We start from the raw sequence: 26,533 nt of genomic DNA, 5'->3' as shown, positions 1-26,533 counted from the left end.
AGTGGTGGAAGGGCATCAGAGCTTAGATCTTAAAGAGAGAGAGACTGGAAGTTGATGGGGGTAGGGAGTGGAAATGACTGGCAGATTGTTGGAGAGCAAGGAGACCAGCAATCATTTGGGAAATGAATAGAGACAGAAGCTGTTAGGGGGAGGGGCAGTGGCTGGCAGTGGAGGAATAGTCACAGCTATCAAGAAATGAAGAAGAATTAAATAACAGAGATGGAGATCATTCGTGCTCAGGAAGGAAGGCTGCATTGATCAGTGATGTGCAATGTGGAGAAGATCCAAAGCTTAAGGGGTAACTACTTGTAGGTTCTTGATCCAGTGCATTTTAGCCTAGGAAAGTCCAAAGGTGGAGTCCCCAGGACACTGAGATATATGTTATTTAATTTCTTTCATCCTGCAGAAGTGCAAAGATGACTGACAACAGGAAGGACCCAAATCAAATTTCCAGTACGATGCAAGATGAAAAAGACAATTGACTGAGAAATTGACTTTAAATCTTGCTTTATTTTAAAGTTTTAAAACACTCTTTTACTTGCTCCTTTAATTCCAAACTATTTTGTGATATTAGAGTTTTGTACTTACAACTGAAGTCTTGAGACACGGAGAATCATAAGACTGCTGAAGGTCATTAGTGAGGGTAGAAGAATATGAACCATTGGACTTCATAAGAGTACTGCTGCTCTAGTTCCTTATAGATTATGCAGTTAAGTTAGAGTGTTAAATTATTCATTAAGTGCACTCTGAACTTCCCAGCAATTTTAAATGGTGAGCTGTATATATATGAGGTATGAGGCTTCCATTGATCAGAGTTGACCATGGATATTGCACCCTATAGTGGTGCTAGAAGGAATGTGAACCCTGTAGAATGTTTCTGTTTCTGCATAAATATGACCTAAAATATGATCAGATCTTCAACCGGGGCACAGGACTGATCAACAGTTACCAGAAACGGTTGAAGTTATTGCTGTACAAGAGGTTTATACCAGTTACTGAAAACAAAGGTTCACATACTATTTCCAACAAATACATGTAATATTGGATCATTTTTCTTAACAAATAAATGAACAGGTATAATGTTTTTGTGTTATATATTTAATTGGGTTCTCATTATCTAGTGTTAGGACTATGTGAAGATCCGATCACATTTTAAGTCATATTTATGCAGAAATAGAGAAAATTCTACAGGGTTCACAAACTTTCTAGTACCACTGTAGCTATCTATATATGCAAGCCTGTACTGTACGATATGGAGAGCAAGCTGTTGCCCATGTAGCAAGCTCCCCCTCTCCACACATCTGCTGAACCCAAAAGAATGGCTGAGACCGATTCAGTACCAGCAGCGTTGCAGGAGTTGTTAGTCAACACTGAGCTCAATGTAAGACTGCCTTTGGGTCTCCAGCTTCAGATTTTTCTTCAGGGCTTACTCCCGAAGACTTCCCCATGAGTGGGTTGTGGTGAACTATGTGCCTGTCGGGACACGCCCCTGCTGACTGCTCCTGTGGCTCCTCCCACAGGCCCCTGTATAAAGGAGATCTGCGGCCTGCCGCTCGGCCTCAGTCTCCAAGACATTGTATGATAGACACTCACTCCTGGTTCCTTCTTCCAGTCAATAAAAGCCGATATCTCGCCTTACGTCTCAGTGTGAGTTATTGATGGTGCATCATGGGTATAGTCACAAGGCAGTGGAGGCTTGAGATCAGTGTTTTCCTTCTCTTAGGTGAGCTGCCAACCACAGCTGACAAGCCCCATCTGCCCAAAGCGACTGGTTTTAAGGCGCTGGTGACTCACCTTTTCCCCTTGTCCTATCAGAAGAAATAGTTCTGCCGAGCTAAGCCACATGTGAAGGCCAGGAGCTGGACTTGGTGCACGCCACTGGAAGAATTTAATAGGTAGTGGGAGCTTGTCCCCATTACCATTCTCAGTTAGAACAACCTTAAGCATTAAAATACAATGCTCATATTATGGATGGTTTCAATCATTGAGTGATACCCATTTGGTATCTACCCAGTGAAAATGATTGATGAATACAGTTAAAACTTTGATAATCTGGCATGATCTTGGACTAGTGGATTTTCTGAACTGGCAGATATTTTCTGCATTAATTCCCACCACTCTTTTAATTAGATTTTTATGATGTCATAGAGTATTATAATAAATTCACCATTAAGTTCTCTAAGATATAGGGAAATGTAGGAACTGGAGCCTTGCTAAGTATCAAGAAAGCATGTTGAGTCTTGGCGAGCATGAGAGCCTGGACGCAATGAATCATGGGGGAGCACGGTAACCCATGAGACTTGGGAGAGTGTGGAAAACATTGCCTGGTGAGCCAGGTGCCAAACAGTTGGGATTTTTGAATAAGCAAATAGCAGATTATGTACAACATAGAGCAGTACAGCAAAGGAAAAGGCCATTCAATGCATGATGTTGGGCTAAACTAATATCTAAGTAAATTAATCTCTTCAGCCTACACAATGTGAATATCCCTCTATTTTCCTCACATTCATGTGCTGTTTAAGAGCATCTATTATATCTGCCTCCACCACCAGTGCATTCCAGGCAGCCACCAGTCTCTGTGTTTTCAAAAAATCTGCAGATTATATTTGAATTTACCACATCTCACCTTCAATGCATGCCCTCTACTATCAGGTACTTTAATTCTGGGAGGAAAATACCAGCTTTCTACTTTACCTGTGCCTCTCATAGACCGATAAACCTCAATCAAAACTCCCGTCAGTGTTCACCACTCCAGAGAAAACAACCCAAGTTTCTCCAACTTCTTCTTATAACACATACCCTCTAATCCAGTGAGCATCCTGGTCAATCTCTTCTTCGCCCTAGATGCAGCCTCACCAGAGTTTTACAAAGGTGCAATGTAATTTTGTGACTTCAGAATTACTGAAGTTTTATTAATGTCATTTTACCTAGATGGACCAGTATTGGAACAGTCGTCCCAAGAGCAAAGATGAAAAAAAACTGCTCTTACAGTTTATAAAAGATCCATCAATTGCTTACAAGTTCATTGGAGTTTGGAGTAAGCAGAGTTCTTTGCAGTGAGCAGGGCTGAATGTTATAGTTTTAAAATTGGGGTGAGCTTTGTTAAAGCTGATTTCATATATGCCTTTCATAGTTGGATATTAGTAGATGTTTCTGTAGTCTTTGAGGTTGACCAGGAGCTAGAACACAAACCATATACAAGGTCAACACCAGAAGAGGCTGAAATACAAGAGATAGATGGGCTCTGGCTAGAATAACCTATCCACCAACTGTTTTCAACTGACTAAGAGTCACTGTGGCTAGATGGTGTTTTCTGCTGAGATGCTGCTGAGTTTTTGTTTACCATCCCTATTCTAACCAGAGATCCTCCTCCCCACCCCTGAATCTTTATGCTGCTAGCTATTACTCTGTTAAGAGTGGAGGTGGTTGGAGATGCTTATGAAAGGTAACCATGAGCGGCTCTGGACCAAGATGGCCCAGCTTCAGACTTCATTGTTTATTGTGAGTGGCAGCAACCAGTTATAGACAACTTTCAAAATGGAGTTTTCCACTGTATCTTGGTATACATAACAACAATAAACCAATGACCAATTTGCCAGAGCATCAATTTGTTATTGTTCTGAGTGATGGATACAGCTTGGTCTGTCACAGTTAAAGCCATCCCCATCATTGAGTATGTCTGCATGGAGCACTGTCGCAGGAAAGCATCATCCATCATCAAGGACCTCCACCATGCAGGCCAAGCTGTCTTCTCACTGCTGCCATCAGGAAGGAGGCAAAAGAGCTTCAGGACCCACACCACCAGTTTCAGGAACAGTTATTATCCCTTAACCATTAGGCTCTTGAACCAGAGGGGATAGCTTCACTCAGCCCGTCATGGAAATTTTTCCACAACCTATGGACACACTTCTAAGGACCCTTTGTCTCATGTTTTCAACTTAATGACTAGTTTTTTTAATCGTTTGCTTTTGCGTATTTTTTGTCTTTTGCACTTTGATTGTTTATCTGTCCTGCTAGATGCAATGTCTCATTGATTCTATGGTGTTTCTTGTATTTACTGTGAATGCCTACAAGAAGGTGAATCTTAGGATTGTATATGGTGGCATATATGTATTGTAATAATATATTTATTTTGGACTTTGAGAGGATATACCCTCCTGGACGCACTAACATAACCAATGTACAAGGTATCTTCTGGCTGACAGCTGCCTGAAGAAAAATTGCCAGATAGTCTTGAAAACCTCATAAACTATAACAACTTTGGAATATGGACCAATGATCAAAGCAGTTTTGCTTTGGATGCAAGACATCGGAGCTCCTATGTATTATTTGTAAGCTGAATAGCTTTGATCAGTGCTGCTTTAGAGATTGTGAGCTCTGTCATTAGTTGTTGCATAGTGATTGGATTGCAAGTGTTGGTAAGAAGCTGGCTAGCACTTCCATTGCTGGAAGTGATGCCCTACAGGCTCTGCACAAAGGCCTGTGCAAGACTGGAGCAGCACTCACTCAGGTTCTAGTAGGTCAGGCAATACCACAGATGCAGGCTTATCAAGAGGGGTTAAGGAAGTTTTGTGTGAACCATCTGCAAGCTGTAAGGCATTTGATGTTAAATGAAATAAGTGGGACGGGAGAAGGAGGATGGATATGAACACTATATAGTCATTTTAATAGCCATTCCTTTGCCCCACCCAAATCTGGGACCAAGTCATCAATGCATCTTTGTGGACATTAATCTCTCTGTCTAGCTTCCCACACAATTCTGCTCATGTGGTTTCCTGGGATTCCAAGCATTCAAGTCATTCCTCTGGGTGTCTGTACTTCTTATATCAAAGTTCTGCATTCAGTATCTATGAACTATTTGCTATTTCTGTTGTGAGTTCTCCCTAAGCTGCAAAATTATTTCCAGCAGCGACTGTACTCAGAGCCCATTTCATCTTTATAATATACGGGCACAATTCCATTTTTCAGCGGGAGTGAAAGACTCCTGAGCTTACTCATGATCAATAAGTGTTAAGGAAGAAAAAGATCTCAATTGGCAGTCCTGAGCAAAAATCTACTGGTGAGTTCTTTAGAATATTCTCTTCCATTGAGAGGTAGTATTATTTAACAGATAATTTAAAACAATCTTGTAGTTAAAATGGTCAAATATGGCCTGAAATTCATCTGCACCAAATACAGACAAATCAATTACTAAATGAATCACAATAAATGTTTCCCAATATTAGCCCATCTTCTTCCAGCTAACACATTTCTCACTTTCAATGGTGAAGGGGATTCTGTTGCAGATTAACATTTTATTATCAGGTTACTATAACTTTAAAATGTTGCAAGTTACAAATGTCTCTCTTCTACTTACAAATCACGTGCTCATTTATTTTTGTAGGTTGTCGTGATGAAATGTGTATCTTTCTCAGTCCTTTGGTCGAATCTCTGATGATATACTGGTGTTTAGTGCAATATTGCTTTGTGGTTGATCAAATTTCCTACCTCTCTAACCGTATGCAGGATTTAACTTTGACCTTTAATTGCTGTTAATACAGGGAAAAGTAAATAAGCAATACAATGCCTGTCTTAACTTCAGATTTCTCACTTACCATCTCTTAAAAATAAAGAAAGAAGGGATAGTTAATCTCTATAGAGTCAAAATATCTTTGAAGGCTATTAGTAATTAATTTCAAGGTAACTGCACTGGCCACCATTCATTTTGAGCAAAATTGACTTGCTGCAGTTTTTGTTCGTAGATCTGAAAATTTAGTTCATGATTAATTTGAGCCTGTTTTTCGTACATGTACACCATATCATTTAAAATAATCACATTTGTGAGAACCCTTAATGGTTTGTTTTTCATCCAATAGTTGAGCAGAAATGTTCTAAGCTTCACCTTGGTATTTAATGAATTGGTTGATCAACTAGCACTCACACATAAAGGGTGACTAAATAGGGTAAAATACCGATACAATTAAATTATTTTCTTTCAAAGAGCCAAAGAAGAGGGGAAGAATAGACTTTGCACAAAGCAGAAAGAAACAAAACTGAAAAAGTGATAATTAGTTAATAGTATTTACCAGAATGTTTACTTCCATTGAGAGTTAGCATTATTTAACAGACAATTTAAAACACTCGCATTCATTTTTATAGGCAGAATGGTCACTTATGGCCTAAAATTCATCTTCCCTAAGTGCACAAGATGGTCATGTTGCTCATTGTGCATTTTATATGAATTCTGGTTTCAGAAGAGAAATAATATATGTACTGTAGACACATATTGGCCATTTAGTGCTACCAGTTAAGCATGAATTTCTGGCTGTTATTCTGTGATACGTTTGGAAATTGGGCTCACTATTTTGAACTTCTGATTTAAATTAGATTTTCATTTTAAATGCATATTAGCCATCATACTGAAGCCAATTTACACAGATCTTGGAGAAAACACTTATCTGTTATGTTTCATGTTTTTGATGTCATATTTACTATTAAAATTGCATTTCTCATGTATGCTTGCATGAATCCAAAAACTGTTAACAAAACAATGTTTTATTATTTCAGCCGCTTTAACCGCCCTGTCTTGACGCTTCCCCAACAAAGCATGTTTTGTGATTTGTTCATTGTAATATTTTAAGTGGCATAATTTAACTTTTTTTTAACATATCTTCATAATGGGCACGATTTAATTACGTGGCTGTAATATTGTTGAGGAAAAACCACAATTTATGTCCTCAAAAATGCATCTACAGTCTTAGTTTCTTCTCCAATCAAAATTTGTAGTCGCTTTGGTTGGTTGAATAGAATATGACTTTTATTTAACTATTTTGAGCCAATCTAGATAGTTAGTTATTCATTATTTTTTACAACAGAACTGATGTAATCCGGAACTATAATTCAAAATTTGCCTTTCATATTTAGTTAAAAACTTGGTTGTATTTCCTTTTCTCCTCAATCATTTCCTACCTCCTACTCAAAGATGAGCACTTGAAAATCTGTGCTATCTTAAAAGTAAAATTTTAAGACTGATGAAACAAGATCATCAATGTGGAAGAATACCCAGTGAACTCATCACCAGTACAATACTTTGCCAGTATCATTTGGCCAAATATAGTATTTTTTGTTTATATACAGAAAAATCTGGTTCCGTTGCCAGTATAATATCATCAGGGAATCTCCTGACATAACTCTGAAAAGTGTGAAAATATTAAATCGAGCCCAATGTCTGTTGTTCGTAATGTTCCTTTTTTTAAATTACGTTTTGTTTCTGAACAAATGTTGAATTATGTTCAGATGTAAAAACGAAGTAAAATAGCAGTGACTATAATGTTTATTAAGTTAATACTCATAAATAGAAGGATTTCCCTAATCTCTTTTGTGTTTATGAATTGTTATCTGCCTAATGTTAGCATACATTTGTGCAGAATATTCCCTGTAATCAATATCTGAGCCATCTTTGCTTGAATGGTCATATTATATACCAGCAAATTGTTTTATTTTCTGATAAGCTATCAATAAAATTAACATGGCAACTTTAACAAACCTGACTATTTCTAGTATTTAGTAGGAATCAAGTTGTTTAGTGCAAGTTTAGGAAGATCAATTTACAGAATAGCAAGTACACTTGCTAAAACATATTTAAAATTCAAGCAGCAGTTCAATAAAGCTGTTAAGTTCCAAATGAGCCCAATGCTCTTCTCATGTTGTATCTTGCATCATGGTGGAACCATTAGGCATGAATCTGACAGAGGTGAACAGTCACTAAAAAGCAATCTGATTTCACCTCCTTTTCACTCAATGGAAATTAATATTGGACAGTTACTATACTGCAATACAAGTCTTAATACATAGTGTCAAATTGCAAATCTTTTCCAACATTATTTAATATAGAATTTAATGAATAAGTATGCTTTATCTGCCAGCTGAAAATATCTGCATGCCAACCCTAACATTATGTCCACCCAAATATAAACACAGGTAATCACTGACAACATGGTTATGTTCCCTATACGTTCAGTTTTTGACAAAGTTGTTTCTTAACGGTGTGCATTAATGTGTCATGATAATACCCTATGATTAACATTTTTGAATTACTTAACTTTAATAGGTACATTAGGAAATTTTGAAGTTTACATGTAATGTATTTAGTATTTCAGATTAATTGCGAGCCTCTTTAATCATAAAGTTCAGTGAATTCTTGTAGTGGAAATATTTTGCAAAGACCAAAAAGGCTCATATATACTTAAATAGGGCTCAAATTTTCCAGACGACACCATCTCCAATAAAACCAAAATTGAGCTTGATCTGAGTTTGATATAAGATGGCTCATATGTATTAAGTCACTTCTATTACTTCCACTTTTACAACCTGTGAGTTTCTCAGCATGAGTATGACAACATTTATTGTAGATGTCCCTGTTTGCCCCATGCCTTTTCTCCTTCACAGTCATTCAATGACAAGCGTAAAAAGAACCTCATCTTTTCACGAAAATTCCCATTCTACAAGAACAAGGACAACAGTGAGCAGGATACCAGTGATCCAGAACGTAAGTAGGCTTAAGAGGCAGCATAGCTAAGAGTGCACTCAATACAACCATATATATGCACAGTCACGCAGAGGTAGGTGAGGCTATACTACTGTGACCAATGTGTGACAGCAATCTGGATCCCATCATTATTTTGTCCCACAAAAGGCAAAGTTTTTATAAATGGGTTTGAGACTGTGTCCCTTTTTTATCAACCTAAGTACATTGTATTTCATAACAAATAGACGTCTGGCCATATACTGGTCAGAATTTCAGATTGTTTGCAATTTTCAAACAATAGGTGCATTATTTTGATATTTTTCTGTTTTAGCTATCATCCTGTTGCTATAATAGTATGTTCATCCATTTACCATATTCACAAAATATAAAACCAGATTGTACACCTAAGCAAACACTTTCAATCTATTTGTTGACAGTTCAGAATGAAATACAGTTTGCATTTAGGAACCAAAGGGATACTGTCTTTGAACTATACCATTTTGGTATGTGTTACTTGAAGCAAATTAAAATTCTGAAACAAATATGGTTCTGGCACAATACCATGTGCAGGTGTAAGTGGGCTCCTGATTGGCTTATCTGCATGGTCTGTCATGGTAGTATTCAATTCAAATCCACTGACTTCTTCCTTCCTCTTCTGCGGTTATTCTTCCTGTCTTTGCTTGCTGTCTGGGGACTACTCTGCAGGAGATCCCCGGGTTAGCCGACGATGGTTATGGAACAAAGACTCTGAGTAAGTTCTGAAGAATGACCAGAATAACACGTCACTGTGTAATTACCTTTCTTTTAATTATTATTTGCATAATTCCCCCAGGAGAATCCCAGCATGTAAAAATGGAGCTTAGAAGGAAACCCGATATAAATCGTCCAACGTTTTCAGTTTCTTTGTACTTTTGCATGAGTAATTGAAATTGGTGCTCAAATTCTGTCCAGAGTATCTCTTAGAATGTGTTTACTTGTCTTAATGACATTCATTCTTTATATTACATTAATTATTTTGTGCTTGTGCTGCTGGGGTGCACAGCACCATGTACAGTCAACAGTATCCAGGATCCTGCATCGCTCCTCATTTCCTTCTGCACTTTGCAATACCCCCTATCTACCTCCACCTCCTCTTGCCAAATGAAAAATATTACTGCTGCTCTTTTAATTGCTATTTCTCTACCAAAGCTCCTTTATGTTTTAATTATGTACATTTCTGTTATGCAGCATGTATACTATTTCCTTTCTGAAAAATAAATTCTCTTGGCATTGCTTTGTCGCATATTTTTTAAACAGACTTCCTAATATGATTTATTATTATTTCAGAACATGTTACTTCAAATGCCAGTGATAGTGAAAGCAGCTACAGTAAGTTTATTTTGTTTTTGAGTCTTATATTTATTTCATCCTTACAGGACTCACTGAAAATTTATTATTAGACTGAACAATTTACCACAATTCAAATGAATATTGGATGTCAAACCTCTGGTCTACTGTTGCTAAATGATGCAATATTCACTTATTCTTTTGATAGCTATGAAGTTGAGTAAAGAATTTTTAATTACATTTAATTTCAGATTTAATCATCAAAACTTTATCTTCCAGAGTTGATTTCTGTTGCACATTTTGTTCATTCAATTCCTTTCTTCTGTAGATAGTCAAACATTTACTTGTTTTCAAATATTTCAATATGAATAGTGTTTTGTTAGAAAAATGAACACTTTGCAAAGTGTATTCACCTCAAAATATCCATGAGAGATCTTCAATTTATCTTTGTATATAAAGAGATGTAAGTTTTTTTTTAATTTGAGTGAGTGAGCTTACTATTTTTAAGAATAAAGAACAAAGTACATCTGTGTTTGTCTTCCCTCAGGGGGACCAGAAGACTGCATTCTTTCATATGAACCAGTCGTACAGCAAGAAAGTAAGTCAAACAGAATTATACATTAAAAGCAAAAGTTTTTGCTTCATCACTGGTTTTAGTGAGTGGGTTGAGCAAGACACAGTACTTCGGATATATTCTTGTAAAAATGCAGAGGTTAAAAAAGAAATTCAATGCATTGGCCATTAATGCTAGTTGGGATCGGGAAGCTGTTATGAATAATAATTAAATCTCACCATTGGCATGTGGATAATGAGTCTAATAGCTATTTTTAGAGCAATAGAAAACAGAGTAGATTTCATTTGTAATACTCTGATCTTAGGATTTTTGAAGATGTATCATCTCAAATCTTTACTTTTATACTCATTATCCTCATACAATTCAAAATTCTATTTCCCATTTCTACATTTTTTTTCAGTCTCCAAACCTAATTTTACATGTACACGTTTACTAGTATATTGATATTTTCTTGGAACTTTTTTTCCACTTATGCAATTTTAAATTGTAAACTTTATCTCTTAAATATATGTAGTACAGTAATATTAAGAAATAATTACTCAACAAGAATAAGGTGTTTATTAAAGTGATGCTAAATGACTTTATGGTAATATCTATTGCTTTGTATATCAGTTAATTACAGTAGACCTGTCATTATTCTGGGTCCAATGAAAGATCGGGTTAATGATGATCTGATATCAGAATTCCCGGACAAATTTGGCTCATGTGTACCACGTAAGTAATACATCTAATTTAATAATTTGTGATTATAAACTCAGATATTGACAATTGAATATATTGCTGAATGTGTGGGATTTCAAGTCTCTTGTGTTAAAAAAAAAGGTAGTTAATAATGTTAAGGTAACTCCTGTGCAGTGCAGATTATTATTCCACAAGTTCTTTTCTACACCAGTTCCTCCACATGGTACTATAATCTTATTTAATTCAGAAACTACAAGCTGTGGTGTTGGGAGTTTAACAAAGCAATCAATTGCACTTATCTTTACTCTCATTAATGCCTGTTTTCATCCTGTATGTTGGAAAGTATCAACTGAATCAGACCAAGACAATTTATTTATCTCCATCACTGCTGTCAGTAAAGGTTTACAAATCCATACTCAGAAGAAATAACCTTGTAAAACCTCAAGTAAGAGAAAAATAGTTTACAACCAATCTAATGCAATTGAGGAATAGGCCTTTTGTCAGATTTCACAAACAATTTCAAATACTTATACAGTAAGCAAGATTGGGCGCTCAAGGCTGTTGAGCGAGAGAATAAATGGGGTTTGCAGTGTGTGAATCACTGAAGAACAATGATCTATTTTGTTAGGATGCACAGAAGCAAATAGAGAATTGCAATCTATTGTTAGGATGTTTAAGTAAAATAAGAGGTCTTTTTATTGGGAGGTGTTGCAAATATTGGAAATTTAAAGCATAAATAGAAAATGATAGAACAACTTAGCAGATCAGCATTTGAGCAGAGAGAATCAAAGTCAACATTTCAGGTTAATGACTTCATCAGGATTTGGAAAAGTGAGGAAACGTGGAATTTAAGCTACAGAAAGAGAATGGTGTAAATGCCTGAGACAGGTGAAGACTAAAGCTGTTAAGGCAGCCATTCATTTAAACAAATAGAAAAGAGAGAAAAAAAATGAACAAATTGAAACTGAAATATACAGGAACATCCGTAGAGAAATAACAAAACTGGCTACCTGTAATTGATAAATTCAATATTGAGTTCCAAGGACTGCAAAGCACCTAGCTAGAACAAATTTGTATCATTAGAACAATGAAAGTAGCTAAAACAGGAACATCAGAGTGGGAATTGGATGGACATTTAGTAAAATAAGCTGAATAGTTAGGAATCGCAGGTTTTCCTCCCTTAAAGCCATAAACAAACCCATTAAGATTTAGGATAATCTAATACCTTTACAGTTTATTTCTACTGACTTAATTTTATGTTTCTTGTTGTTACTTTTACTAATATCAAATTCACAAGCTGCCATGGAACTAATAACCCCTGTTAAGTATGGGGTTCTCTATTACTAATCCAGTAATAGTTTATTGTGCTCCTTAGAACAGTGATTGGCTATTTTGGATTTGGTGCTTTTTCATGACTGGTGGGCAGATTCTCATATTGTTGAGTAATTCCTTGTATCATAGTGACGGGGGAAAAGACTGGCTGATACATGAGGTGTGAGCAAAACTGCTGGAGCATTATCAGACCTATAAGATTTTTTTTGCTGTAACTATGGTACCTCTCCGCATTAACTCCTGGATAGTTTAGGCCTCCCTCTGGGAAAACACACTTATGCTTGCTTGTTGACTATTACTGGTTAAACTACAGTCTTTATTGTTCCACAAGCTATTCCTCTTTTTCTGGTTAGCCAGCTATTGTTATTAAAAATAAGACAAAAGCCACAATTGATTGTAATTAGTTTGACAAAGGTAATGTTTTGATTCTATTGCATACGTATATCATGTACTATTTTGTTTTAAGTTAAACATAAATCAAGTCATTTTAGAATATATTTATTGTATTTTTTATTATTCCTATTTCTAATTCCTGGAATCTGCTTCTTCAAAGCTTGAGGATTGTTAAATTAAGATATTGGAAAGAAAACTCTCCTTAAGCTGGGTACCAATTGGCTTAATAGAGTGGGAACTCTGAAACACCTAGACTATTTTTATTCACAGACAATTGAAGTACTGTATTAAGAAATACTGTACTGTATTAATACTGTTATTTATTGGGAATTACCTTGATTTGTTTGACTAATATAATGTTTTTATCATGAGTCTTGCAGTAATGTTTGCAGTTGCCAACCAGAAACTGAATAACTGCAACTAAAAATGAAAATATATTCACAGGGCTGCATAATATTTTATTCTTTGGAAGTTTCTGGATACAAACCCAGACACACTCTCTTAACATCAAACGGTTCTCATTCAAACTTTGCGTGTTAATGCCAATGCCTGTATGCATTTTCCACCATCTAATTACCTAGGACATTTCTAGTGATGATTATTTCTTTACTTCCCTGTGGAATCAGTACCATCACAAATCATATCTTGCTTGACTTTATGTTGACATTGCCATCTTTGCTCTAATGACAGTGCTTCTGATACCATCTCTCTACAGAGACTAGCAAGGCTCAACAGTTACCCACTTCAAAAGTAATCATTGAGATTCCAAAGATAATTTATAATAAATGTTACAGACATAAATTTATATAATACTGAAGTATAAAAATTTTGAAGTAAAATAAGTCTCTGCTACAGTTTGTGTAGCATAGTGGCACAGCTGGTAAATATGTTGCCTAACAGCCCAAGTGACCCAGTTTCAATCCTGACCTTGGCTGTGTGGAGTTTGCATGTTCTCCATGAGACCACTTTCCAAACATTTCCCAAAAAGATTAGGGATTGCTGGTTTAAGTTGAATTGCCCCTAGTGATAGAACTTGGGAAAAGTTTATGGAAATGTGGGAGAATAAAATGGATTAAAGTAGGATTTGTGTGAAAATGGGTATTTGATAGTCAGTGCAGACCCAGTGAACTGATGGGCCTTTTATATGTGGTATCTCCCTGTGACTTTCTGGCAAACATAAGTTAGCAACCAGTACCACACAGCATGCACCATGTGGACTGAATCAAACTGGATTTAGCTCGGTGTCCTTGGTCTCTGCTCACCAGCACCTATCTGCACTAGATATGAAATGAGCTGACTCTCTGCATTCAGCAGGTAGAGGCTTCTGCAATAAGTAGCTTTACACACAAGTATGCTGTAGGGCAGAAATGCACTGCTTGTCCTAAAATTATCAGTTGTCCCATTACATTAGCCCTTATAATGCCAATAATTAAATATTTAGGAATCACTGTTCTTATGTGACAATCTGGGGTAAAGATTTTGTTCTTAGCATTGTAGGTCCAGTGCACAAATATCTGGAAGATGTGTAACAAAGGCTTAGGCTACTGAATACAGAGTTGTAGAGAGGAAGAACATCATAGAGCACAGAAACTGGTGCTCTGGCACACACTGGCCATGCTGACTACCCATCTACACTAATTGCATTTTTCAGAACTGGGCCCATAGAATTTATGTCGCACTGTTTTTTAAAACACATGATAGTGCCTGTCTCCACAACCCTCTCAGGCAGTGTGTTTCAGATTTTAACCGCCCTATGTGTGAAAAATTTTTCTTCATATCTCCTCTAAATCTTTTACCCCTTACCTTAAAACAAGTCTTGGTTGTGGACACCTTTACTAACAAGAACAGTTCTCCCTGTGACCCTATCATTCATTAGGCATCCCAAAATACATCATCTGATATTTTTTGCAGAACTAAATTCCATTTCCCATTTCTCTGCCCAGCCTACCAATTCATCAGTTAACAACATCATTATGAGAGCAAAGTTTAACAAACATTTATACAGGCACATGGACAAGCAAGGAATGGAGGAATATGGACCATGGGCAAGGAGATAGGATTGGTTGAGATTGGCTCAGGCATCATGGGTTGAAGGGCCTGTTCTGTTTTCTTTCAGTATCAACAACACCACTAACATTTGCGACACCTGCAAATGTATTAATACACTTCTTACATTCAGCTGGTTAATATCTACAAGAATCGGCAAGCATTCCAATACTGATACCTATGGTATGCTAGTTGTCCATAGGCTTCCAACCATAAGGTCAACCATCAATCATAACTCTGTTTCCCGATAAATTTCAGATCAGATTAGCCAAATGGCTCTTAATCCCATGGCTCTTACCTTACATTGTCAAAAGCCTTACTATAGTCCATATAGTCTATAATCAACCACATCACCTTCATTAATACAGTGTTATTTAAAGAAAAATCAGTCAAATTGTTCAGAAAGGATTTCCTTTCGATATAGCCCTGCTGACTCTCCAAGCCCAGGTTAATCTTATACTTCAGAATGTTTTCTCAATAATTTCCCTACCATTGATGTTAGATTTACTGGCCTGCAAATAGCTCTGCTCCTCTTCTGGAATAAAACCTTTGCTTTGAACTCCAGGCAGATTTTGGGTGGTTGATTAATGAGTGCCTTGAGAAATCTTAAAATGTTTATATCAAGAAATGGCAAAGTCTTTTATCATAAACACACTGAATAGTCTCAGTGAGCAAGTGAGTAAGAAATAGCTCTGAGAATGAAAGCTCAAAGATAACGATATCCAGGGGTTATATATGCTTCTATGTGCTAAAACTCTTGCAAATAGATTTTAGTCCTATCAGATTGGTGTTTTTATCTTGATTTAATTTAATAATGATTTTCTTTACAATACAACTAAACTGTTAAGTTCTGAACTGTCCAATATTAAGGAAATACTGTACATAAAACATCATTCACATGACACTCTAGCAATATCTTCAAACAGATTGGTAGAATTGCTGAGTGAGACCATATCAGTGAAGTACAAATTGTTATTCCTCTTTCTGGAGAATTCCCTGACCTTATCCTCATTATTTACCTATCAGCCAGCTAGCCTTGACTGTTGAATCTCTTGGCAAGATTGTAAATTGTGACATAGGATCATCTTGACTGAGAGGGCTATATGAAACCTATGCCAACAGTTCCTGGGGGAGAATTGCATAGAACTGGTAGAAAAGGAAAAAAGCACATGGAAGGCAAGTTAAAGGGCTGTATGAGAGTGAGTGTTCAATGCTATAAATTATTTTGCCCTTGGTTTTGTTTGGATGTATAAAAATATTTGGCATATTGATTTGTGTGTTTTCATGATATATAGAGAAGGGAAGCACTGTTACTGTTGGAATTGGAAGATCTATTCATTTATGATAATGCTTGAGAAGTGGACATGGCTGGGGAATCAGCATTTATTCCTCATCTCAAGTTGCTACTGAGCATAGTGAGGAGTCATCCTCCTGGCCAGTTAATAAGCTTGTGGTGAGGGAGGTCTAACTGTTCTGTGAATGAGTAGTCACAAAGGAAATGGAAAATGCATCCATAGGCGAGAAAATTGTGTGACTTGGAATTTACCTTTTTGATGTTGGGGTAACCAAACAATAGGTCAATAGTAATGTGCCCGTGTTAGGCTGTAGTGAAAGCTCAGGGAGCTGGGATAGTCAGTGAAGTGTGCTGATATCTGTTCATCACAGTTCTTGGACTCCAGGTATCTCTTAGAACCTGCACCTGACCAACCAGTATCAGGAAAAGATGAGACTATCCCAACTGCACCTTTGAAAACACCATTCTTTGGAGGCAAACACTATTGCTTCTATTAGCAACCTGAGTAATGATAGCCATATACCTGAGAATGTAAATACAGAGCAACATTGCACAAATAATTTGAGTGAAGTTGTGTGAGCACACATTTGTTAAAAATCCCAACCAAATATTATCAGAAAGTGAAAAGAATGACAGCAATCAGAATCTTTCACAACCTTATTACAACTACATTTATACCTATGTCTCCAGATATTTCTTAGAAATATCTTTTATATTGAGAAATAGTTATTTACAACTAGATTTGTATCAACTCACCCCTGACTGCTTTGCATTTCTTCAGGTTTAGATTGCATACTATCTACAAAGTTTGTAGGTTCCTGATTCATCAATAAATAATTTTGTTTTTATCTTAGTTGTCAGGCTAGTATATGACTTTTTCTGTCTTTTCTCAGATGTAACAAAATTAGTATCCTTGCTATTATATTAAACAATATATATTCTAATGAAAAATTACAGAATTTCTGATGTCTGAAACAAGTTCTTGATTTTTTTCCCCCTCTGGAAAGTCAGTGTATTTTTATAGGATTATGAGAGGTGTAGATAGCATAGACAATAGGAATCTTTTTCCCAGCGTAGAAATGTCAAATATTAGAGGATATACATTTAAAATGAGAGGGAGAAGTTTCAGGTTTGTTTTTCACAAAGTAGTAGGATCCTGGATGAGGCTGCCATGGAAGTTGATGCCACGATGGCATTTAAGTTTATAGATAGACACGTGAATATGCAGGGAATGTAGAGATATGGATTATGTGCAGGAAAAGAAATTTAATTCAATTCAGCATCATGTTCAATGCAGACATTGTGGGCTAATGTACCTATTCCGAAGTCCTACTGTTCTATCCATGAAAAGCAGAGCTGCAAAATAACTGACATATTTACTAATTGTTTGGGGTTCTGTAGTCAGACCAATTTACCATGGAACTTGATTTTCAGACTGTGCAATTCAACATGCAATAGAATCATGATTGTAGTAACATTGCTGAAGGTTGGAATCTCATGAAATAAGATCATCAGGCAGAATTACCCTCATTAGTTTGCAGCCCTTGACTGACAAAATGTTCTTATAGAAAATATTGGCAGTACACCTATAATGGAATTAAAGCAAAATGGATAAAATATGTTGCTTTTAGGGGTGAGCTAATGTCACAAGCTCAAATACATTTGGGGCTCATTTTTGGCAATTCAGAATCAGTGTTACACTTTAATGATGTTGGTTTAATATAAATATTCTAATCAGATTGCTTACTTAGAAGAAGTACTCATTAACAGACTGGTACTGTACTTAAATATTCTTTCACTTTATAAGTTTAAAAATTCTAAGGTATAATTTACTGCTAATCAATACGTGGCATGAAGTAGCTACTCCTGTGTGTATTAGGAAGCCCACCATGATTTGAAAAACTGCTCATTAGTATTCAGTTACATGGTCTATAAATTTGTTTCAAATTTTCTGTGGTAGATGACTTGATCAAACTAATTTCAAAAATCCTTTCCAATATTGTTTTGAATTTATGCTCTTTATATTCCTTTCAACTGTGGATTTTGATACTAAAATTTGCAGCATCACATGCAATTATTTAGTTTTTATGAGCTTGTCATAGTTGCAACAGTTAAAGCAGACATTGATGTGGAAGTGAACTGGTAGTCTGCCTTTTGAAGTATTTATTTTCTCTTCATAAACAGACACTACAAGACCAAAACGTGATTATGAAATGGATGGAAGAGACTATCACTTCGTTACTTGTAGAGATCAGATGGAAAAGGATATCCAGGAACACAAATTTATTGAAGCAGGACAATACAATGATAATCTATATGGAACTAGTGTCCAATCTGTAAAATATGTGGCTGAAAGAGTATGTTGTTTACTTTACTTTTTAAGAAAACAATATTCTGGGGCACAAATTCTGACGACAATTTGGTTTTAAGGCAAAAGTTAGAGAAATTAACCTTTGCTTTTTACAGCAACATCAAGTCCTCTTGAATCAAATGTCCCTTGTTTCAAAGTTAGAACAAGGCCCTAAGTTTTTTTTTGCTTTTGAGACACAGAATATATATGTTTTGATGATCATAGAAATCACATTTTTTCGCTGAGGTAGGAATATGACTCATATATATAATCTGAAGCATTCTGGACAGTTGATTGCTGATTCCAGAAGTCTATCCAGACAATATTAAGCAGAAATAAATCTTAACAGAATAAATCAAAACAGAATAATCTGTCACCTTTAAACAATTTTCTTTCAAATTGTTCAGAAACATTATAGTGATCTAGTCAAAGCCAAAAATACAATTAATACTTTCGATTTACAAATCTATGATTCAAATTACATATTTTATATTAATTGCATTTCCTTCCGTTTAAAATAAAACTTTAAATCTGTAAACTTACAGGGAAATCGACTTCAATAATTTACAATACAAAGGATTCAGCTATTTTTGTTATGATTTATAACCACTGAAAACTCTCCTACCTCTCCTACAAGTCATGGTTTCCTTAATGTAATTATTTTGTACAGTTTTTATCCATCTTGGGATAGGAGAATTATGATAGCTATTTCTCATTGCACTAGTGGTAAATGACTTCTGATATTTTTTAAGAATAAGTAAAAGTAGCAAAAATAACAGTTATCAATAACATCATAGAAACTATTTTTATATACTATATGTCAACAACAATAATAGGCTACAGTTTATAACAATGGCTTAGTGGCATTCATTACACTTGTGTTAGTATTTCCCACATAACTACGGTATCTATATTTCCAAATGTATTACTTTGATTCAGCTTGGGATGATATGAATACCTCAACGTAAGTTTGATTAAGTAGAACTTACAGAACCAACATGACAAGCTAGCAACTCGACCTTGTAAAAATAAATGCTAAAGAAATACTAAAGAAACGCCACATGATGAGCAGTCACAAAAAAGATCAGTGCAAAAAGCTTGTCATGATGGCGCCCCGATGACTCCACCAGGAGTTAAGGGCATTTCTTCTACTTCTTCTACAGAACCCAAAACAAGGGGACTGGAGCCAGGTTTACAAGAAAGTATATATATCCACTCCACTGATCAGATTGAAGGGTTGCTTGAGTCCGAACCAAAAAGCATACCAGTATTTAATATAATATGAATCCAGGAAGGAAAATGAATAGAGGAAAAAAGTCTAAGAGTAGTAAAAGAGGCAGAATAAAATTTTAATATTTTTATCTCTCTTACAGTAATTAGAATCTGAACAAATGACACCCCACATCTGTAAAAGTTCATCTTATTAACCTTGAGCTTGTTTGGAAATGCTTATTGATAATCATGCAATAAATATATATTTATTCAGGAATGGACAAGTCCTACTTTTTTTCCTCATCAGCTTATTAGGAATATAGACTGGAATTTATCGAAATTGTGGTGATTCTTTTGGTGCCAGTGAAAATCATGGCTTTTGCACTCCAATACAACTTCAGGATTAACTGTAAACTACTGAATTTACACTTAAATTGCAGGAAGCACTGTTCAATCCGCTGTCATTTCTACACTAACATTCGAAAAGTTACTTTTAGCTTCAAAGATCTGAAATAAGGTCCAGTACACAAATAGCCTTTGAATCAGACATCAAACTGCTATAGGGTAGCAGACTCTTACTTCCAAGTCAGGTTGTTCATATATCACACTAGAGAATTGACTCCAGAGTGCTACACTGTTTACTAGATAAATGTTTGAAAGATGGAGAGATTGATGGCTATGGGAACTGGCAGAGAAGAGGAGTTGAGGCCAGCATCGATCACGCATGATCATATTGAATGATTGGACACGCTTGATGGGCCTGGTAACCTACTCCTGCTCCTTGTTTTCTTTCATTAGAAGTGGTCATGATTTATATAAGATGTTAAACTGGGGCTTTGTTGCTATGCTAAGCAGTTGTAAAATAACATAAATATTTTGACGAGTGGGAGAATTCTCTGTATGTCCGGGCTGAAACTTATTCTTCAATCAATATTACTAAAACAGATTTTCTGGTCACAATCATTCTGTTGTTTGTGAGGACTTGCTGACGCATCTCCTACATAACTACAGTATCTGTACTTTTAAATGATACAGCTTGGGATGATGAAACATGCCAGTGTTTTTCATGAATGATTTTAGACATATCTGAAAATTATCGTGTATGTTAGTCTTTTGTGGTTCTCACTTTAGAAAGAAATAGGGATTTTATAGTTAAAGATTTAATTTCAATTCTTTTGAGTTAGTGAGTATGGAAGCTTTTTCTGCTCTAAGAATGATGAACTGTTTCCTTGTTTCTCTTAGGGCAAACATTGCATACTTGATGTTTCAGGAAATGCCATAAAACGTTTACAAATTGCTCAACTTTATCCCATTGCTATTTTCATCAAGCCCACGTCTGTCGATTCATTACTGTGAGTATTTTTTCATTGAAATTTGAGTGCCTAAGGACCAGGTAGTTTCTGTGTTCTACTGACTTGTTTTCACCTATTTATTCACACTATACAGTAGTACTCAAGAATAAAGCATGATCCAAATTGAATTAGTTCACCATCCCTGAACTTAATACAATCAAACTCAAGTGTCTTTAGCTCTAAGAATGTAACAACTTCACACATAAATACCATTCATGCTTCCAGATTCCCCTTATTAGGTAATTATGATGTGTACAAAGGTACACATGCTGGGAGTGGGAAGATGGGTTAAATCATCAAATGCATTGACCCCATTAAACATTGTTTTATAGTGACAGGTTTTGTGGCATTTGAATTGATGGGAAACTTACTTAAATGAATAAATTAGGTTCCCATAATGCAACTATAAGCATGATTTAAAATGCTGGACTCGTTTTCCAGAGATTGAAAGACCAGGCAGTGAGAAAGAAAGAGTCAAACAAGACTTCATTCACCTCCTACTGATCTCCGATTTTCTCTTCATCTCCTCCTATCTTCAGATCACCCTCCCTGTAGACCCAAACTTGCCGAAATGCATCTTTTTAGTCTCAGCTGCTGGATGCCATCAAATTTGATATGATTTCCTTGCCAATCCTCTTTTTGTTCTGGGCCTGTCTCACATTATATTAATATTGGGTCTAAGATTGCTCACAGACTGGATACCCCTAATGGTGATTAAGATGAATCTATTTGCTGAAGGTCTGCATGTAATTCTTTATCAAACAGTATGTAATCTGTTGATTGATGGTTAAGGATGTGAGGTCATTGAGAACAGGATAGTTGAGTATACAAATTCCTGAGTTAGGTCACATATGCATGGTCTGCAATGAGTAACTGAATGAAAAACAATATTTTATGGTATCTTGCAATACCTACAATTTTGTGATCCAGCCTACCATGATGAAACCCCATTTTGACTTCTGCATCAGAATTTCAAAATTATAGGAGCTGCAAGAAGCAGAATGTGAATAAACACATTTCAGTCCCAACCATCTGACAAGTAAAACATGCCTGCTGTTGCTTGTTCCCTGCAGCAGAATGAACGGTGGGCCTGTTTAGCAATCTGAAAAACAGCAAGATGTTTCCTTACCACTGCTCTGCCTGAAGCAAGTGGTCCTCTCACTTGTTGAAAATTAATGTCACTTAAATTTTGAATTGGTGCAGTGTACTCTTGAATAACATTAACACACTATTGAATCTGCTCAAAATTAAATAGAAGAAATTTGTTTCATATATTATATTTCCAAATAAGACTTTTTTTAATTGCACAATATGACCGAAGAATTATTTTGTCTATACATTGTCCCATTATTTTAAAGAATCTTTTCAGTCCAGGTCACACAATCCATGGAAACAGCTTGCCTCTTGTGTGAGTGAAAATGGCTTCAGGCTGCTAATGCTGAATGCAAACAAGTATCTCTCAGTATGCAAGAACGCATCCCAGTTGAATTCTTTGCTTAAAGGTTTCTAGTGGCGGTGGTGATGCTCAGGAACATCATGGATCATTTATTTTATAATTAAATCTAGGATTTTACAGATTTAACAGATGTGACAATTAAACAGAAATTCAGATTTCTGGTTTTATGCTCATGTATTACCATATCTTTAGTTTGCTCAGATTTCTCAGATGTGTGCACAGATATTGTTTACCTGCATATTCTTCTTAATTCAATATTTAAAACATTATTTTCTGTTTGAAGATGAGCAGTGTTATGATTAGATACCTGCTACATCAAATAAAAAAATCCTTGTATAGCATTGAAAGTAGCCAATTTAAAATGTTGCATTACTAAATATTTCTTTTTAATCTTTTAAAGGTTTGCATAATTATAATTCTAAATCCATCCCAAATTGGACTTTAATTTTCCTACTCATGCTATTTTTGGAAAGGGGGAATGGGTTATAAATAGCTATAAATCCAGTTGTAGAGCACTTATTTAAATCTTTCACAATTGAATCAGAGTGTAAGATTATGATTGGCTTAATTCTACTAAACCTTCTTTAACATAACATCAGTAGCAGAAAAAATGCTAGTGTCTGTTCTCCTTAAAGTCATAGATTCATAGATCAAAGCAGCACAGATACAGGCATTTCATCCCAGCAGGTCCATGCTGGCCAAGTGCCTACCCAGCGACTTCCAATGTCATTTGTTTGGTCCATACCCTCTAAGCTCCACTGCTGCATATACCTATCCAAATGTGTCTTAAGTGATACTGTTGTACCTGCCTAAATCAAGTCCTTTGGCACCTTCTGCATGAAAAAGTTGCCCCTGGGTCCCTTCTGAGTCGTTCCATTCTCACCTTAAATCTATGACCCCCTGAACCTAAGTCCACCTTATCTAAGCCTCTCATAATTTTAAACATTTCTATAAAAATCACTGACCATTCTCCCCCATTCCAAGGAATAAAGTTTTAACCTAGTCAACATTTCCCTCTAGCTCAGGTCCTCTGGTCCTGGCAATGCTCTTGTAGATCTTTCCTACATTCTTTCCAAGTTAACCACGTCTTTCCTAAAACAGGGTGACAAAGAGTGTGGCCTCACCAACTACATCTACAACTAAAGCAGAACGTCCAACTCCTATATCTAATGTCCTAATTGACGAAGGCCAGCGCACTAAAAATCTTTTTTCACCAACTTAACAATGTGACCCTGCTTTCAACAAACCTGCTGCACGAGTTCTCTCTGTCCCATTAAACTTCCTAGACCCTTCCATTCAGAGTATAAGTCCAGTGCAATACCTAAATGCAATACCTCACACTTACCTGTATTGAAATTGATCTGTCACTCCTCAACCCACTTCCCTAACTGATCAAAATCCCCCTGTAATCTGTGATAATATTCTTCACTATCATCTCCTAATCCACAAATTTACTAATCCAGCCTTGTGCATCTGCATCCAAATCATTTGTTGTGTTACGTATCCCGTAACTGGATAACTCACCAGCAAAGATAGAGAGGTCTGTTGGAGTCTGATGGCACTATTTTCGAACGTTTTTATTCATAAAGGGGGGGCACAGAAGTAAGGTTAATACAAGCATTCAGAATATATACATCGGCAAAACTCAATCTAAAGCGCGAGTATAGCAATAATCATCATTAAGAAATAATCTCAATTATTGTCTAGGGGATAATATATTGTCTGTTGGAAATATAAAAGTCACTCAGAAGTCTGCAGGCTTCAGTCTTTTTGGGGAATCACTAGGTTTCACGTGTTTCAGAGAGAGTGAGGAGAAACGACAAAACTTGCCCGGGTCTTTTACAAAGCAACTCCATTGAATCACGAGAGCGTTGTTTCCCTGTTAATAGTTCGAAGTCCTTCTCGGTATTATCAGCCACCCGCTCCCCAGGCAAAGAAGTTACGGAGCGCACGTGGCTTTTGACTGGCTTCCAGCTATCACGGGAGCGTTGAGCGATCGGGTCCTTCTGGTGCGTCTCTCTGGGGTACCGCCTTTTGCAGTCCCCTTTTATCTTGACTTGCAGAGTTGTAGATGTCCATCAAAGTAGGGTGATGCAATCCCCACCCCCACATTGCCCGAGGGTGTCCATATCCGTGGTAGCTGTCACGTAGCAGGGTCATGCACTTAGCACAGGTGTCTCTAAGAGCAATGGACAAAACCGTTACATTGTCTCTCATTTGCCTGGGTCCGAGACCCGAATTAATAGTGCTCTTGCGATTCTCCGGAAGGAGGGGGCTGCTCCCGCCCCTTCGGCCCCTCAGAGCTGTGGTATATTCATAACAGTTGTAAATAATGAGTAACAAGGGTCCCAACACTGACCCCTACAGCACACCGATATTTGCCAGTATTCATTACTAGAAACTATTTTCTACCAGTACCTTCTGCTTCCTACCTTGGAGCTAAGTTTGAATCCACCTAATGAGCTCTCTCTGGGTTCCAATGGACCTCACTTCCCTGACCAGTCTACCATGCAGGACCATATTGAAGACCATGTTCTAATCCAAATAGACACAACTTTCCACACCCCAGATCCATGCTGCCTCCTCCTAATCTACTGACTACCCAAATGCTAGTAGATCCTGTCCTTCAGAATTCCCTTCATTAACTTACCTACTTATGATGTCAAGCTGACGGACTTGTAGTTCCCTTGATTGTCCTTGCTACACTCCTTAAACAATTGAACAAAATAAGCCACCTTCCAGTCTTCAGGAACCTCAATAGTGGCTAATGGTGAATCAAGTATCTCTGCAAGGACCTGCAAGATTTCTTCACTAAAATCTGACGATGTACTCAGTTAAGGCTGAGGCATTTATCCACCTTAATGCACTGTAAGGCTGCTAATACCTCCTCACTGATAATACGAATATTGTCCAAAACATCTCCACTTGTTTCCTCAGTAAACACAAAGGAGAAATATTCATTAAAAATAGCACCTTCTCCTGTAGCTCAAGATATACACAGCACAGCTGATCTCTCCTGGTCACCATTTTAGCTATAGAACTTTGGGAATTTTCCTTAATCTTACCTGCCAGATCCATCTCATAAACTCCCTTTGCCCTCCTGATTTTCCTCTTAAGAGTATTCTTAATCTTTTTCATCCAGGGATTCGCTCAATCCCAACCTTCTAAATCTAATGAATGTTTTCTTTATCTTGATCAAATTCTCAATATCTCTTATCAGCCAGAAGTCCCTACACTTGCCCTTCACCCGAACAGAATCATGCTGCTCCAGGACTCTTGATATCATCTTCTTAAAAGCCTCCCAATTACCATTCATTTCTTTTCCTTTCAAACAGACACATCCAATTAATTCCCCAAAATTAGCTGTGCTCCAATTTGGGATCCTGACCTATGCACGTGTCCAATTCTTTTCCATCTTAAAACAAATAGAATTATGATCATTGGAGCCAAAGTTCTCCCCAACTGACATTTTAGTTATTTGCCCTGCCTTGTTCCCTTAGAGAAAGTACAGTATTGTACCCTCCTGAGATGGGTCTTCTAAATATTGACTCAAGAAACTTTCTTGGACTCACCTGACATATTTCATCCCACCCAGGCCTTATCACTCTGGGCAGTCTGGTCATTACTAGTCAAATTAAAATCTCCTGCAGATGAGGTTATTTGCTCTTTTGCTCCTCTTCCTCTCTCTATAGATTATCTTTTCAAATTATGATTCCTTATATATAATATTAACGCAGGCTAAAGTGGGTAGCGGGAAGGGTTAGAGAGTGTTGTTGGCCTATCTTTTGTATGAGATGCTAAGACAAATTTGCCTTTTCAGATAAACTTGAAAATAAATTTAACATGACAGACAGCTTTCACTCCACTTTCATTACCCCCGCTCTTTTCCCCACTCCTTCCTCATTTAACTGTAATGATCTGTAGGCAGGGATGTTAAGTATTTTATAGTTCTCAAGCAGATATTGTCCACGTTTATGCTGCCATAAGCAGGTCAAAGGGTTGAGCTATTCT

At 36.6% G+C, this 26,533-nt stretch overlaps 1 protein-coding gene across 3 annotated transcripts in view; it reads left to right on the top strand.

Annotated features, from left to right (window-relative positions):
• The window catches only part of dlg2 (discs, large homolog 2 (Drosophila)), a 787,731-nt gene that overhangs the window by 748,744 nt on the left and 12,454 nt on the right, over positions 1 to 26,533 (top strand). For all 3 annotated transcript variants that reach the window (XM_059964524.1, XM_059964523.1, XM_059964526.1), the window contains 6 exons: positions 8,428 to 8,527; positions 9,833 to 9,874; positions 10,380 to 10,430; positions 11,019 to 11,120; positions 18,337 to 18,509; positions 20,957 to 21,066. In XM_059964524.1, coding sequence (XP_059820507.1) covers positions 8,428 to 8,527; positions 9,833 to 9,874; positions 10,380 to 10,430; positions 11,019 to 11,120; positions 18,337 to 18,509; positions 20,957 to 21,066 — 578 coding nt within the window. The remainder of the gene's footprint in view (positions 1 to 8,427; positions 8,528 to 9,832; positions 9,875 to 10,379; positions 10,431 to 11,018; positions 11,121 to 18,336; positions 18,510 to 20,956; positions 21,067 to 26,533) is intronic.

Source organism: Hypanus sabinus, chromosome 3, assembly GCF_030144855.1.
Source record: "Hypanus sabinus isolate sHypSab1 chromosome 3, sHypSab1.hap1, whole genome shotgun sequence".
Lineage (NCBI taxonomy): Eukaryota > Metazoa > Chordata > Chondrichthyes > Myliobatiformes > Dasyatidae > Hypanus > Hypanus sabinus.
The sequence above is the reverse complement of the archived record's forward strand: the minus strand, read 5'-3'. Positions and strand labels throughout refer to the sequence as shown.